The sequence below is a fragment of the Amorphotheca resinae genome (genome assembly GCF_003019875.1).
Source record: "Amorphotheca resinae ATCC 22711 unplaced genomic scaffold M430scaffold_2, whole genome shotgun sequence".
Lineage (NCBI taxonomy): Eukaryota > Fungi > Ascomycota > Leotiomycetes > Helotiales > Amorphothecaceae > Amorphotheca > Amorphotheca resinae.
The window spans coordinates 274215-290382 of NW_020194472.1; the positions used below are offsets into that span (position 1 = coordinate 274215).

General features: G+C 48.6%; 7 protein-coding genes across 7 annotated transcripts; 3 read left to right on the forward strand and 4 right to left on the reverse strand.

The window, feature by feature from the left end:
* Window positions 1-612: 612 nt before the first annotated feature.
* M430DRAFT_32886 (hypothetical protein) lies at window positions 613-4259 on the reverse strand. Its single transcript, XM_024866246.1, has one exon. The coding sequence runs from the start codon at window positions 4031-4033 to the stop codon at window positions 662-664; it is 3372 nt and encodes a 1123-aa protein (XP_024723627.1). The 5' UTR covers window positions 4034-4259; the 3' UTR covers window positions 613-661.
* Window positions 4260-4676: 417 nt separating this feature from the next.
* On the reverse strand, window positions 4677-5138 carry M430DRAFT_15777 (hypothetical protein; the record flags this gene model as incomplete). The annotated part of the gene is made up of 1 exon (XM_024863321.1): window positions 4677-5138. One exon carries the CDS (start codon window positions 5136-5138, stop codon window positions 4677-4679), a length of 462 nt encoding a protein of 153 aa, XP_024723628.1.
* Window positions 5139-5542: 404 nt separating this feature from the next.
* Window positions 5543-6164, forward strand: M430DRAFT_32888 (hypothetical protein). Its single transcript, XM_024866247.1, has 2 exons — window positions 5543-5611; window positions 5650-6164. Exons 1-2 carry the CDS (start codon window positions 5593-5595, stop codon window positions 5808-5810), a joined length of 180 nt encoding a protein of 59 aa, XP_024723629.1. The 5' UTR covers window positions 5543-5592; the 3' UTR covers window positions 5811-6164.
* M430DRAFT_95760 (hypothetical protein) lies at window positions 6057-7755 on the reverse strand (the record flags this gene model as incomplete). Its single annotated transcript, XM_024869905.1, has 2 exons — window positions 6057-7262; window positions 7306-7755. 2 exons carry the CDS (start codon window positions 7753-7755, stop codon window positions 6057-6059), a joined length of 1656 nt encoding a protein of 551 aa, XP_024723630.1.
* Window positions 7756-8649: 894 nt separating this feature from the next.
* M430DRAFT_15779 (hypothetical protein) lies at window positions 8650-9500 on the forward strand (the record flags this gene model as incomplete). The annotated part of the gene is made up of 3 exons (XM_024863323.1): window positions 8650-8939; window positions 9058-9424; window positions 9474-9500. The coding sequence occupies 3 exons, from the start codon at window positions 8650-8652 to the stop codon at window positions 9498-9500; spliced, it is 684 nt and encodes a 227-aa protein (XP_024723631.1).
* A 1311-nt stretch (window positions 9501-10811) lies between these two features.
* On the reverse strand, window positions 10812-11916 carry M430DRAFT_95179 (hypothetical protein; the record flags this gene model as incomplete). The annotated part of the gene is made up of 2 exons (XM_024869877.1): window positions 10812-11642; window positions 11689-11916. 2 exons carry the CDS (start codon window positions 11914-11916, stop codon window positions 10812-10814), a joined length of 1059 nt encoding a protein of 352 aa, XP_024723632.1.
* A 166-nt stretch (window positions 11917-12082) lies between these two features.
* M430DRAFT_63672 (hypothetical protein) lies at window positions 12083-16028 on the forward strand. Its single transcript, XM_024869073.1, has 7 exons — window positions 12083-12522; window positions 12591-12599; window positions 12661-12709; window positions 12759-13048; window positions 13100-13434; window positions 13488-15463; window positions 15514-16028. Exons 1-7 carry the CDS (start codon window positions 12368-12370, stop codon window positions 15676-15678), a joined length of 2979 nt encoding a protein of 992 aa, XP_024723633.1. The 5' UTR covers window positions 12083-12367; the 3' UTR covers window positions 15679-16028.
* The last annotated feature ends 140 nt before the right edge of the window (window positions 16029-16168 follow it).

Here is a 16168-nt window from a genome sequence, read left to right on the forward strand (position 1 = left end):
TATAAAATCATTGAACGAGAGCCTAACGGGCGAACAATTCAAAGTACCAGAAACAAGATATAACTACATAGAAGTCGGGTGAAAACACGACGAATTGCAAACGAACTGCGAAGGAAGACGTGAACGCTGGAAGATGAAAAGGTGGAAAACCGTTCCATCAAGAAGACCTCGAAGATGTGAAGACATGGATCTACCTTTATTAATATGAAACGATGGGGTGGGAGGAATGTGGAGTTTCATGACGATGGATGCGCCGATCCTCTTACGTCACGTGCCACGCGAGTCGCCAATATATGTCAATGCGGTAATGGATATTCAGTGCGCATGCATATCCCTTCCCTAAAGCCACAATTGCAGCGCCGATTCAATTTCAGCCCTTCAGGGGCTTCGCGCTCAGGGGAAGATAGACAGCGAGTTGCGGATATATGCATATATATGCATATATCTACATACAACCTCTCGATTGCTTTCGGGTTCACTACTCCGTAGAATAGAAGCTGAAGTTTTGCAAAGACCGCTGGCAGGGGGGTAATTCCATGATGCCTTTATAAGATCTGAAATGATGTATCGCACAATTCACATATTCTCATGTATACCGACATGGTTCATCCTCACTCGAAGTCCCCAGAGGGCATGTGTAACATTAACTTTAATTTGTTCTTTATATCGTACCGCCACTCACGATTTCCCTCCCTAGTAGTTCAACGCCATGTTCTGAAGTCCGTCTCCTTTCCAAAATCCATCTCTCACCTGTTGGGGAGTGGGGATCGTCCTCCTTCGAATAACTAATGCTTTCGGCACTCCCCGTATGTCGATGTTTCCTGAACTCCTTCTCCTTCTCCTTCTGCGCATCATCCATGACTGGCCTCTTGTTCTCATCTCTAGATGAGGAAACAGCCGTAGCCAACGTGGGACTCGCCGGCGCAGAGTTATCCTCGCTCTGCACATCACTAGCAGCGACACTGAATCCGCTATTCTGCCTCTTATGTCCTCCCGTGGAATGTGTGGCTGCAGCCCCAGGTGTCCAAGGAGGCAGTTGCCCAACAGGACTCGAGTCATCTGCTCCTCCCGCACTTCGAGGACTGCCGGTACTGCTATGCAAACTGGCCTGACTACCACCCCACGCACCTCTTCTCAACTTCAATAAAGCATTGAGACTCATATCGCCGTCATATTCTGGCATACCCGCCAGCTGGGCCAGGCCTGGACTAACGACCGGTGCAGATCCATGCAGAGACAACGACATGAAGGAATTGCGGTTCGAGTATTCCGAGCGTTCTGTAATTGGCGTAAGATTTGGTTCTCTGGAGGCGACTCGGCCACTTTGGCTGCGGTTTATGCCCTCGACGCCTCGAGGTCCAAAATATCCACCATTCGCATACTCAGCTTCGCCAGCTGAAGGCATGGAATAGAAGCCGAACTCTTGACCGTAGAAGCCGTCCATGTCGTTGGCGAGAGCTTCGGCGTTAGCTGCCGCTATGATGGGATCATCTTCGAGTGCGTCATCGTAGTCGAAGTCATCCTCAAAATCATAGTTTGGAGAAAACGGTTCGTAATGGGATGTGCGGCTGGAGTCGGAAACGAGTCCGGGATGAGCATCTTCGTGTTCTGAGGGAGAAGGAAGAGTGTTATTGCTATCACGGCGAAATTTCCCATTGGCTGCAGCGTTGAATGCGGCGGCTGCGAGGGCTGATTGATATGCGGCTAGACTATCCTGAGTGAGATTGCTTGGTTGTGTAGCAGAAGGCTCATGCCCATTTCCTGCTGTTGAAGGCTGCAAGGCTGAGGTGCCTCTTGGAGAACCGCTTCCTGGTGATATAGCATCTCCTGAAGAAGTTTTTATATTATCGTCCGCTTCAACTGTCTCCTTCCGGAGTGGTAATGGGTCCGCCGGTAAAGTCGGCGGAGAATAAAGTGTTGGTTGTATTGGTTGTAATGAGAATGGTTTCAGAGGCCTTCCATACCGATCAGTGTCGATCCTATCAAATACTGATTCGTCGAACTCGACACCTTGAGCTCCCTCTCCCGGACCTTCGAGAGTACCATCGTCAAAGTAGAGGTCATCGTCGTCAATTACAGACGGGCGTGGAACCTCAGTTGCCTCAGGATTCGTCGATTCAGGTTTCGGAAACTCTGTTCCTGCCCCCACGAAATTACCTGTATCAACACCTTCAATCCCTAAACCGCTCGCCGCTGAATCAGGTCCCGGCGATGAATTTTGAGGAGAAGTGGAGGAGGCTTGACGTGTTCCGGGATTCTCATCAACATTCGCGGAAGGGGTAGGTGAGTTCTTCGTCATGGCGAAACCAATAACATCTCCATTTGCATCACGTGGAGTGCTGGCCATCCCTGAACTACCTGGACTCAATGCCACGGCCGGCGTTTGTTGGAAAGAAAAGCCCTCAATATTCTGGTTTCCATCCAGAGCCTCTTCGTTCCCTTCTACTGCATCAATGTTGACACCAGGTATTTGTTCCTCCAAATAAAACTGGGGGTCTTCTTCATCATAATCGGCGTTTACACCGGGAATCTTCTCTTCCAAACCATCATCGTCGTCCATGTTATCATAATTGTACTCATCATCAAACTCATCATCAAGTTCGCCACCGTTAGCTTTTTGGTTTTCTTTTTCTAAAGCACGTTGGCGGTGTCTGTCTTCTAATATCCTTTCTTGCTCAGCAGCGCCTATCATGTCGAAACTAAATCTGGATGACGTGCTCTTCATATGCCTTGGAATGCCAAGGCTTATTGCATCCTTAGCAGAGACTTCCGAGACGTTGCGAGATCGTGCTGTCTTCGACGGTGTAGATTTTGGTGGTGTAGAAGACTGGTCTATCGAAATTCGTCTGGCCTCGGCCTTCGGAGGTACTGCAGGCGGAATATCTGGCACTGGTCTCTCTGTATTGATATTTTTGAGAAGTTCCTCCTCTGCATTGTCGCTACTTCCGGCTTTCAAGTTTGGATCAATTGATTTCTGAGTGCCGTGAGCATAAGGAGGGTTCGGCATAGGAAGGTCGGACAAATCGTTGGCTTTCCGTACGTGAGGTCCAGCTGCTGGATACTGTTCTTCTTCGAAGTTTTCTGTGAAGACTGGCGTGTGATTCCCACTTGCCCATGGCCCACTCGCGTCCTCGTCCGTGGCAACCCCCTCTTGCAGAGCATTCGGACTTTTCTGAGATTGGCTGGCGGTGCTCGTTTTATTTCCTTCGTTCCGAGGATCGTTGGTAGATACGATCTTTCTCGGCCTAGGAGCACTGAAATCATGTACAACAGTTCCTTTGATTCGCGGATCAAAATTATCGTTGAAATTGTCCCCTATTCGGCCGGATGCAAGAGATTCCGCTGAAAGCGGGGGCATAGATTGGTGCGTCCTCCGGCGAGCAAGCAAGGCCATTGGATTCAGAAGATTCAACCTCTTCCCTGATCGCGGTTGCACCGGCTCGAATGTCGAGGTCGCATTTGAAGCGGAAGAAGGAGGGGTAGGTAGCTTTGCGCCAGCTGGTCGTCTGCTTGCCATTATTGTCTTGCTTCGTGAATCTGATGCCGTGGCAAATGGAGGATCAGACTCCGCCGGCCTTTGTCCTTGTATTGGTTCCTGATCCATACCAGTCTGTGACCTTGAAGACGGGAGAGTCGTACGATTCGCTGCGCCAGCATCTTCTGCTGACCGTGGTCTCTGCGTCTCTGCAGCCGGTATTCTGGAGTGATTACTGGATGTGTGTATATCTCGTGCTCGTGCATTCCCGCTTGATGTGCCCGAATTCTGCTCTTTTTGGTCCCGCTCATGCGTCTCCTTAAAAAGATCTCCGCCGGGTATGTCAAAGAATGGTTCTTCAGATGGCACTCGCGCAATTGGGGGTAGTGAAGGGGGGAGCGGGGGTTTCTTTGTTGATGATTCTGGCGTTCGGGTATCTGGATGTCGTCGGGAATCGGATGTCGAATGTGGGGATCCTTCCCAGGAATGCGACTGTTCTGGTGCTGGAGATGTAGAGGTCGAAGGCGCGCGCCGATGAGGTCGGAGGTAGGAAAACATTCTGTAGCAGCAATCACAATTGGTGCCCGTGGTGATGTGTATTCTGCAACTCTTCTAGGAGAGGGGGAGAGCGAGCGTGGGGTCAACGTATGTATCGGTCTCAACTGGCTCGTATCGCGCTCATTGTCACATTCAAGGACTCCCTCGAGCCTCGTCTTCGTCGCGCTACCGCACTTTTCCGATTAATGTGTCTCTTCTCTTTTTTTTTTTCGAAGATGGGTAGACAATTGTGTCGCGTGGAAAAGAGCGCAGCTGCAAGTCCCACATGCGACGATGGCCGAAGTCTTTTTGCTGACGTCTAAGATATTATTAAGGCGACGGTACCTTAGTTACCACAAAACCCCTCGTCGCCTGCCGGTGGACGACAACACTCAATTTCCAGATTATCTGCCCGTTCGATCATATGAGGAACATTCCGGATATTGGCCTATTTACATGGTGTCGCGCCCGCACGTCGACAAATGGCGATCTTCAGACGCGGCATGTATGGAGATTTGTTTACTATACGTATTGGACGGATAGACCAGGGTCCTAAAATAGCCTGCCAAACACCGTATGGCGTGTAATTAAACGTCAAGTGGACAGCACAGACCTGGAGACCTTTTATCTTGGCATCGCAGAACAATCCAGAATGTTCCCTTGTTCATGTTTTCCTGGTTAGCATGTCATGTGCCATGAGTTCCATTCCAGAATTGCCTTGGAAGCCACGATGATAAGTCTCATCAAGGATACTGTTAAGAACACGGTAATAGGCGTGGAACAGTTTCATCTCTTGATTTATTATCTGCTCTCTGCTACAGTAGCTTCTCACATATCCTGTCGTAATCCAGCTCACCTGAGCAACGGACTTGGCCAAGAGACCCTTACAAGTGTATAAGCAGATGTTTGAGGGACCGGAGATGTCTTCGTCGGTGTATACGTTGCAACTGGTGCTGCAGTCCTGCGGATTCCGAGGATTAGTTTCCTGGGTGCATTTCCTGTACGGAACAGCTCCACCACATTTGACCACTCGAGGTGTTATCCAGGGGTCCTGAAGAATGACGAAGGTGGGGATACTGTTCGAGATTGGCATAGTCGTTGCAGCTGGTTTCCTAAATCCCTTCATAGTCCAGGACAGAGGGATACCTAATTGCCATCAAGCTTCTATCTAAGTCATAGATAGTATTTTAACTGGGCGCCACGAAAGGTATCAACCCTTCAACATTCCCGCCCAGTGGTACCTGCCCACTTCATACCTACATGAAAGCAACCTCTGCCATTGATTAGGAGAACTCGACAGTCTTGGAAGACCTCGTTACATCATTAGCCTTCCGCTTATGTGTGTTCCCGTGAAGCGTGAATTTGTGCGTTCGTTGTGATTCATCCCAGTTGATGCATCCTCTGTAAGTTTCCGTCAGAGGTTTTGTTGCACGTCTGAGTTGGCGGCTGTTTGCTTGTGGCGCACTAAATCCTACGGCATACATATCTCCAGCTCCAGGGGGGAAATTGAAAATCAAGATAAAATGTTCTAGCGCAGCAACCCTGCGTCGCGCTGATTACAAGAAGATGGACCTTGACGAATGTCAGATAGTGGGCTCAGTAACCCTAAAGACAATAACTCCTTTCCCGTCCCAAAGACCATCAGAACACCTTTGGAGCCCCGTGCTCGACAAGGAAAGACAGCCACTACCAGCAACAGAAAAAGCCGGGGATATGGACGCCCTCTTATAACTTGGTACCTCTCCTCGCAGGCATGCTTTCTGTAGATAGACCTTTTCCTCCAGAGGCGCATGTTTGAAAAAGGTACCCGGCTCAAAAAAAAGAGTTACACTGTCGTTTCTAGGTGTCGCTCTGCATAGGTACCGACAAGGGAAAGGACCCTTCCGTTTCCCAGGTACCTTTTTCGCGCAGTCACTTTCAAAAAAGATCGTAACGAGTGTCGTTGCTCGAATCTGGAGCGGCCTAATCCACATAATAATAATATTAGACTTCTCTTTATCGACGTCCTTCATAACCTTTGTTATGCTGATACTCCAAAATGGGGCTAATGTGCATGGCCATTATCCTCGTGCTCTTTATCCATATCCAATATTTGGAGCGTGGCTATCTCCACAGCCTTGTGTTTAGCTGTGTCTTCTCCGTTTGTTGTGATCTGGACTGTATTACGTTGCGCATCAGCGCCGAAAGCCTCATTCAATTGCATCACATAGTCTTCTCTGTCCTTGATCTTCCTCTCCATGACCTCCTGGGCCCTGACTCCCCAGTACCACCAGAAGACTTGGTCGAAGACCGGTTCTTTCCAGTGTTCCTTGTTAAATAAGGGCTGGATGTTGGAGTTGAACACCCTATACATTCCCTTGGGAATTTTGACCGCTTGGAAATACCAGAAGCTCCCTGTGTCCCAGGCATGTCGCATGATGGGCGCTTGGTAGAGTGTGCCATTCCGCGTCTTTTCTTCCTCCTCGTAGATATCAAAATACTCTTTCAACAAGGTGTCCAACTCAGCGACAGACTCTGGCTCGTCAAAACCATCCACGGCCTTGGATGTGAGCCAATAGGGCGGCAATTGCATTTCGACTGGTTGCGAACACGCCCACTCGAGATCTATGATAGTCTGGATGTTCCATTGCTCATCGACCCAGATGTTGCTTCGATGAAGATCCGTCAGCGTAAGGAAGAAAGGGCCATCACGATACTGCGTACGTATGAAGCGATGCATAGTGGCTCGGAGAGCCGTCAAAGCTGCCATTTGCATTTCACCGTCATTCCGGTCACGGACAGCATTTGGTTGACACAAGATCTTGTTATCCTGAAAACTAAGCAAGTCGGAGATATAAGGCTCTACAGAAGCGTAGGTTCTCTGTCGTGGAATTCCTGATGGTATTCCTTCATTTTCTAACATTTGAAGGTAGAGAGTAAGGGGTCGATTGGACAGCGAAATGGTACCGCGTGAATCAAAGGTCAATGATCCTATTCGGGGTAGGGGAGATTTATTCAAGGAAAGAGAGATGCGTGCGAGGCTGTGAAACAGCCTAGATCGATAGAACTTATCGTGTCGATGAGCCTCCCATGACTGATGAAGAGGTTCGCCTTCTGCTTCGCCGAGGATGAGATAGCCGGATTTGAATGGGTTGTGTAGTCTGCGTCGTACATAATTACATGGAGTCGGAAGGCCGAGAAAAGACAAGACACGACGTTTTATCTCCCAAATTACCCTTGCAAAGAACGATGTGTTCTGAGGGTGCGTGAACTATACACATTAGACTAGAAGTAGACATATAGATTGAACTTACGCATTGTCCATCAGGAAGACCGAAGCCGTGTAAAGTGGGAATCGGCACATCGGGGCACTGTTCATGAAGCCATATGTAGGTCGCAATTTCTGTCCGGAGCTTCTCTTCCACGTTTCCGGGGGAGTTTGCCTCTCCTATCTTATATGGGAGCGGAAAGCGAATATAGACTTTGTTATGCCCTCGGCGGCCACTCACGGGGGTGAGGATCGGAATAACCACATTAAAGCTGCCAGATTTCCATATTTCCCTGACGCAGACATGACAGCTATTAATGCCCAAATGATAACGGACCATGTTTTCGATATCAGCCTTGTGGGCCAATAGGTAGTCCCAAAATTCCTCCTTTTGTCGCGGATACCGCAATTGGGCTAGCATATCGTCATCATCGTCCAATGCATCTTCGAGATGAACTGTTCCCTTAAGAAGGGGAAGAGCTGGTATGTCCGCCATATATTAAAAGCATGGAACGAAGTACAGCCGTGGTATTTCGTAGCTCTCGAAAGATGTTGGTTGTATGACAAGTGCCTAGGTAGGTAAGACCTCTGAGGCTAGTCCCCTTGTAAGATCTCTCCTCGAGGAACGAAATAGTAGTCGGGCGGTCTGAATATCAAGTAAAGTCGAGGAGAAAAGGTGACAAGCAGAATTATTGAAGAGACTGTTACAATTTGATATTTTGGGAGTGAAAGGTGAGCGGGCCCCTGAACTAAATATAGATAAGGTTTACGGAGTAGTCCCTCCTCGGGCGTAGGAACAAAGTTTTGTTGCACGTCGCAAATCTGCAGCTCACTGAGCGCCAAGAAGAAACTCGCTCCTAAGGTATCTGATTTGGCTACAATGCTACATGCTCAGCAGGTGTCAAAATTTCTCAGAGGGTGTCAAACAGGCCATTTCGGCACAAGGTTGGCAGGTATCTGATGACTACATTTGCTGCGCATCGCAAGCATCGCAAGCATGAATGCCGTCGGTGTAGAGAAATAACTCTTGTGTCCCTATTTTGTTGCACATCGCGAAGCTAGAGCTGTCATGAAGTACCGGGCGTGACAAGCTCGGAGGTTATCTGATTATCTAATCATGCCTCCCTGAATTTGTTGCACGTCGCGAAGGTGAAGAGTGGTCGAGAGCTAAGAATGCATGGGCCGACGCTAAAACCACCACCCCAGACTGATATGAGATTGCCTACCGGGACTTTAGATTGCGCCGTGCGCCAATTTCAGAACCTCGATCGTGTCGCGCGCTCTTTCCCCCCTCATCGTCAATTGCGGTAATCACCTCTCTTTACTCTTCTCTATATCTCTCATTCAACAATGCGCGCATCGCCATAGTACCCGTAGACCTTCAAACCCAATGGCGACGCACGAGATCCCAGCATGGGAGGCACCTCCGGTGGCCGCCAAGAGCTCCATCTTCAGGAATCACTTCCTCTACGCCCCGTCATTCGATAAAGTCAAGTCTTTCTTCAGCAGAAAAAGCGCGTCTGATATCCAAACCCTCGATAAAGGAGTTCCCGTCGAGGGGGTCCCCTCTAGTCGCAAGTACTGCGGGCTCAGTCGCCGAACATGTATTATCCTACTCCTCGTATCTATTGCCCTCGTCGCCCTCATTATCGGTCTCGCAGTCGGGCTTACCCGCAAATCGTATGTTCCAAATATCACTACTTTCATACCAAAGATACCTGGCCTATTCTGGGGCACCCTCCTTTCATACCTCCTTCTCATCACCACCGTCTATTCCACTAACCCCTCCTTCTCCCAGATCAAAAGCGCAAGATTTGCCGCTACCATCCAATACCGGTATTTTTACCGGTGATTTGACGTACTACAGCCCGGGTCCAGGTTACGGCGCATGCGGCTACGAGAATACCTCGTCGGATTCCATATGTGCGGTGTCGCATATCATATGGGATGCAGCGTCCACGAGCGCGAATCCGAATAACAATCCATTGTGTGGGAAGAAGATTCGGATTACGAGATATGATCAGAGTGTAGGCGGGAATAGGAGTGTGGACGTGGAGGTCGTGGATCGATGTGTGGGATGCAAGGCCAACGATTTGGATTTGAGCTTGAAGATGTTTACGAGCTTGGCGGATGAGTCGCTCGGGAGAGTGCTGGGAAGCTGGGCGGTAAGTCATTGAGCCACGTTCCAGTGAGTGAGATACTAAGTGCTTGCAGTGGTTGAATCAAACGCACACTCCGTAGGACTGGATTCCGTTTTCATTGGTGTTTATTCTCGGCGCACTCTTCCGGCATGGCTGTTCTGGAATAACAGCTTCTAGTCTGGAGATTTGCATTTCACCACTGGAAAGAGCTTCGAATACCCCAACTTAGGGTTTGGAAGGAGATCAGGCTATGATGGCTACCCGGCCCGCCAGCAAACATGTTGTAAAGGAATGGGTCTGGCGGTTGTACTTTTTATTACAGTTGTAATTTCAGAGATACCCCTTGGTTTGGAGAACATTCAGTTGAAGCACAGTCTTGAGCAGTGCTCGAGAATAATTCCCTTATAATACGATCACTACTTTATTTGTTTCCTAGAAACTCAAAACTCTCCACAACAAAACTCGGATCCTTCGGCTTTCCAGATTTCAGATCCTTCGTTGTATATAGAAGAGATATCAGAGCACATGATCACCGGCAGAATTGAAACAATACGTGAGCGGCATGCCTCAATATGTGCATATGTGACATTAGGAGGATTCTCCTGGCCTCGATATTGGACCATTGACAAAGCACCGCGTGATTTACCCGCTGTAGACTAGGTAGTCAAGGGAGCAGTTTTTATATGAATGTAAGGAACAATTGAGGTTTTGAGGAATATAACTTCTTAATAGGGGACGGACAAGGCCGTACATCCACACTTGATGGTTGGATCGCTAGATCCATAGAGAATGGGAACGGCCAAGAATCAGACGAAGGAGAGATAAAGTCTCAGATTCCACAACACCATCATGAATTCAAGCGTCATTTCTCTTCAAGGAGAAAAGCTGTATCGTTCATAAATTATCGAGAGGGTAGAACAGAGGTATATGAAAGGATAGGTCGTCTGGTGATGTGCGTAGCCTTGCAACGCTCGAGGAGATACAAACAGAGCGTAGGGAACTAATTGAGAAGGAAGCTCAAGTAAGCGCTAGATTATTGTAATAGGGTAGCCATTCCAACAGCAGAGAAGCATCAGCGTGTTTCAGCCCTGTTTTCACTCCGTTGCTTTATAGCTCATCTGCCACGTAGGCTTGTCCAACACCTGCACCACAAGAGAAACGGCCGCATCATGGATTCATTCGCTGGAATCAGGACAATCCTTTGTTCCACTCAATACTGTCTCTCCTGATCAAGCACTAGCATTAAGGTCTGTTGATGCTTTTCGTATCTGAGCGATGGACCAGGTCCATGAGACTCGGTTTATAGGCCATATTAAGACAATTATTCGTCCCATCAGCCGCCTCAATTCTCGGCTTCTGAGCTTGAATCCATCCCTAACTCATCGTACATAATATATCACAGTGGTCTGGTTCATTTGACCTCCCCACCGCCAAGTATATCTGCAAGATTAACTTGGCCGGTTCCTCGGGGTAATGGCTTGGATTGATTTGGTCCCTCTTTCCAACCAATCATGTATATCATCCTGAATGTCGCAGGTATTGTCCCATCTTCGTTGCCATGAAGCGCTCGATAGATGGCCTCGTTCGCAAGCAAGACGTCCCTCTTTATAGCACCTGGTTCCCTTCCTAATATAGCATTGTTCTCTCCCATAGATTGCAAATCCTGCATCAACGCAAACGTATCAGGAAAATCCACAATAATGTCATCCACGTCCACAGTCAACATCTTAAACCCAGCTTTTTGCAACAAACCCCCCATATCTCGCACATCCGCCAGCGGAGAAACGTGCGGCGAGACTCCACCCCTTCTTTCCATATCCGCGAGCTGTAAAGATGTTCGCAATTCAAATAGAGTGTCACCGCCGAACATAGCTGCTATGAAAGGAGCATCGGGCTTCAGGATGTGATTTATTTGCGCCAGTACTGAAGGCAGGTCGTTGATCCAATGCATGCTCAGAGAGCTGAGAACCGCATCAAATGTCTCTGCCTCATAGGGAAGACTTTCCTCATCGTCCAACACATGGCGCGTTAGGTTTATCTCTTTGTTAAAAGGGAGGTCGGCATCTCGGTAGAGCATTGTGCGGGAGGAGTCTGCTGCTGTGAGATGTGAAAGTCGGGTCGAGAGAGGTGGTGAACTTGTTTTCGAAGGGTCAGGGTCGGGATCTGGGAGAGTAAGTGCTCTTGCTATGTTACAAGAGTTTGCACCGAAATCGAGAACATGATCGAAATGGCGATTGATGTCCTAAATTGATGAGTACTTGAAAACCAGTTCAGGAATTCAGACTTACGAGCAACCTCTCGGACAGCCGCATAGCTACTTCATCTTTCAGATAATCCACTTGTCTACTTCTCTCTGGGTCGGCAGCGGCACGTTCTTTCTGGAGATACTTTGTATGCCTATTGAAGATTTGCAAAGTTGGATTTCCTGGAGACTGGACAGCATAGCTTCGAGATATACATATTCGCCGTCTTGTCGGTAGGTATCGAAGAAAAGGTCGAGCTGTTGCTGGATTCATAATTGAGAGACTTTGCTGCCAAAGATATTTATTTGCTGAAGAAGTTGGATGAGGCTGATTGTGACGTTCTCCCGCTGACTAAGACCCCTGCTACCCTGTAAATTCGCGCCGCTCCTAGTGGATCCACGAGGGGGGGCAGATCAACATCTTCCCCGAAGAGCCCTCCCCTTTCCAGTCTCATATCGAAGACCATCACCACGGCAGAGCCCAGTAATAGCTGGCCGTTACGCCAGTCGTGTCGGATGGAGTTCCACGAGCGAGGCTGAATACACGAAGCCTTCGCGATCTACGTCCCGGCGCCATTTCTTCGCAGGATTATTCGACAAGTCAACCTTGGAAACAGGACCTGCGAGCTCTGCTCCCGGATCTGGTGGACTTGCGCGTGTTCAGAGCAGACTTCTTCTGCCGAGACATCTAATACACCAGATAAGGACGGTCAAAATCTCCAGCCATGAATTCCTCGGGGCCGGTGGGCTTCCTGAACCGCGGAAGCTCGGGGAACAGCTCTAACATGCGTGGATTGGTGCAATTCATTGCAGATCTGAGGAATGCAAGAGCAAGAGAACTGGAGGAGAAGCGAATCAATAAAGAGTTGGCCAATATAAGGTTAGCATCATAGTTTGTTCATATATGGGTCAAGAGACATCATAACTGACTTGTTTGATCTATCACAGGCAGAAATTCAAAGGTATATAATAGCTGGAATCACTTTATAATATCCGAGTGGTTGCTAACTACAGAGATCACAGATGGAAACCTCAATGGATACCACAAAAAGAAATACGTCTGCAAAGTAAGCTTTCTCTGTGAACTCAGTGCACTCTGGTTACTGACTGTTTAAGCTTCTGTACATATACATTCTCGGTTGGAACGTCGACTTCGGACATCTCGAAGCTGTCAATCTTATCTCCGCGCGACAGTATTCCGAAAAGCAAATAGGTTACCTTGCCATGACCCTTTTTCTGCACGAAGAGCACGAATTATTACATCTTGTGGTCAATAGCATAAGAAAGGACCTCACTGATAACAATGAGCTTTTCAACTGCTTGGCATTGCACGCCATTGCCAATGTTGGGAGTCGAGAAATGGGAGAGGCTCTAAGTGGTGAAGTTCATAGACTTCTAATATCTCCGTAGGGACCCCGGAGTCTTCGGAAAGAGGGCATATCTAATTTACCGCATAGGACATCAAAGGCATTCGTGAAAAAGAAGGCAGCATTGACCCTCCTCCGTCTCTACCGCAAACACCCAGATATTGTGCAGCCACAATGGGCGGAACGAATAATCTCCCTCATGGACGACGCGGATATGGGTGTTGCTCTGTCAGTAACCTCTCTCGTAATGGCTCTTGCGCAGGATAGCCCTGAGCAGTACAAGGGTTGTTACGTCAAGGCAGCTTCAAGATTGAAGAGAATTCTGGTGGATGGGGAATATGCACAGGACTACCTCTATTACAAGGTACCGTGTCCCTGGATACAGGTCAAGCTCTTGAGGCTGTTGCAATACTTTCCGCCGTCTGGTAAGTTGTTGGTTATAACCAACATTTCTGGATCCATGCTAAATTATTACCAGAGGATACACACGTCCGTGATTTAATCCGCGAGTCACTGCAGAAGATACTGAATCTGGCTTTAGAGGTGCCAAAGAATGTTCAGCAGAACAACGCCCAAAATGCAGTCCTTTTTGAAGCGATCAATTTGATTATACATCTTGATACAGAGCAAGCTTTGATGAAGCAGATCTCAACGAGATTAGGAAAATTCATCCAATCAAGAGAAACAAATGTCCGGTATCTCGGACTGGAGGCCATGACACATTTGGCTGCGAGAGCAGAAACACTAGACCCTATTAAACAACATCAATCCATCATCATCGGATCTCTGAAAGATCGAGACATTAGCGTTCGGCGGAAGGGCCTCGACTTGCTATACAGCATGTGCGATCAAAGCAATGCACAGCCAATTGTCGGGGAACTTCTGCAGTATCTTCAGACCGCTGATTTTGCCATCCGGGAAGAGATGGTCTTGAAGATTGCCATCCTGACAGAGAAGTACGCCACAGACATTCAGTGGTACGTCGATATATCACTTCGGCTTATAGCAATGGCGGGAGATCATGTGAGTGACGAAGTGTGGCATCGAGTCATTCAGATCGTCACGAACAACGAGGAACTCCAGGTTTATGCCGCACAAAACATTCTACAATATGTCAAGGCCGACCATTGTCATGAGACACTCGTAAAGATTGGAGGCTATATCTTGGGCGAATTTGGTCATCTAATTGCCGAAGACAAAGGTTGCAGTCCTATTGAACAATTCATGGCTCTCCAGAGCAAATTACAAGGATGTTCCTCAAGCACCAGAGCGATTATCCTCTCCTCTTATATCAAATTCGTCAACCTCTTTCCCGAAATCAAGTCTCGACTCATGTATGTTTTCCAAGCATATAGCCACACCCTTGATTCCGAACTTCAGCAGCGAGCATGTGAGTATCTTGCACTGGCAAGCTTACCGACGGATGATCTTCTCCGAACTGTCTGTGATGAGATGCCTCCCTTCCCTGAACGGCAATCCGCGCTCCTTTCGCGGCTACATCAAAAGCATGCTAATACCAGCGATAAGCGGACATGGGTTGTCGGAGGGAAGGATGCGAATGCCAATGAGAAGGATTTCGCTCTGGCCAAGAATCCAGGTCTGAAACGTGCTTTCAGTAGCACGAACGGTATCGGACAAGTCAATGGGACAGCGAATGGTGCAGCTATGAATGGCACAAATGGTCATGCGAAAGGTGTCAATGATCTTGCTGGAATAGATATGTCAGACTCAGGTCCATCGGAGCCCAAGACCCTGAAAGCACCCAACTTGGCTAGTGCAGCTCACCTGTCACCTGATTGGGAGATTGGGTACAACAAGCTCCTCCTGAGACCCGAGGGTGTTCTCTACGAGGACGCACAGATCCAAATCGGGTTGCGATCAGAATACCGTGGACAAATGGCCTGCGTCATCCTCTACTTCCAGAACAAAAACCCCACGGCAATCAGCTCATTTACCACAACGCTTGACCTCGAAGAGAGCGAGAAAGGAAACCTGACGTGGGAAGTCAAGAATATGCCAGAGAGTACGATCAGCCAAGGGTCGCAAAGCCAGCAAATGATCATGTTCCAGGCCAGAAAAGTCTTTGACAAGAGCCCCACGATCAGGATAAGCTATCTCGCAGGAGCACTGCAGGCGCTTACTCTAAAGCTGCCAGTGGCAGCACACAAGTTTATGGACCCCGCAGAGCTCTCGGCAGATGATTTCTTTAAGAGGTGGAAGCAAATTGGTAGTGCACCACGTGAGGCCCAGCGCATATTCGGGCTCAAGGGCAGCAAAGGTGAGCGGGAGATCAACGATCCCTTCATCCGAAGAACAGTTGAGGGATTCCGCTGGGGCGTCTTGGACGGAGTAGATCCGAACAGGAAGAACTTTGTCGGTGCCAGCGTTCTGCACACGGGCGATGGTGGGAAGTTCGGGTGCTTGTTAAGGCTGGAGCCTAACTATGCGACTCAGGTACGTTCATCATACAGGATATTTGAGAGGAGAGTGCTAACACGGAGCAGATGGTGCGGCTGACCATCCGGGCCACGGATGAGAGCGTCCCCCCGGTCCTGATCAGGCTGATGGAGGAGAGGCTGGCAGCAGGGGTCTCAACGCAGCCAGATGTGATGGCGATACCGTCACTGAGAGAAATGAAAGATGTTTTCGGGAATGTCCTCGTATCATGAGGACGCCTCTAGGGGAATGGGATGATACGACACCACGCGATGAGTATTGATATGGTTGCTGGAGAACTCGAGGAGTACATGATGCATTTCAATGGAGTGTTGTTACGGTTCTACTTTGCCTGTGCCCTGGTGACTGAGTAGTAGTGATGAGTCCAGCCCGTGACCGAAGGAAGGTCACCCTTCGGATTTCTTCGATATATCTTTACGTCAAGGATTAGATGTGGGTGTTGATGGTCCTGGCTGTTTATATCTTTGAACCTCTTTTGGACTTGGAGTAGCTATAGAACACCTATCGTGCTAGATGGTGCTTCAGGGCATATAATGCCGAGTTTATAATTTGCTCTGTCTACAGCATTGTATCAAATTCAGTGAAATCCTTTCCTTCATTTCATCTCCATCCCATACCCGCCCCTCCGGACAAACATTCAATTCCTCTTAATTCTATTGTACCTCCCTCCCTCCCTACATCCATCCATCCCCCCCTCCCCCC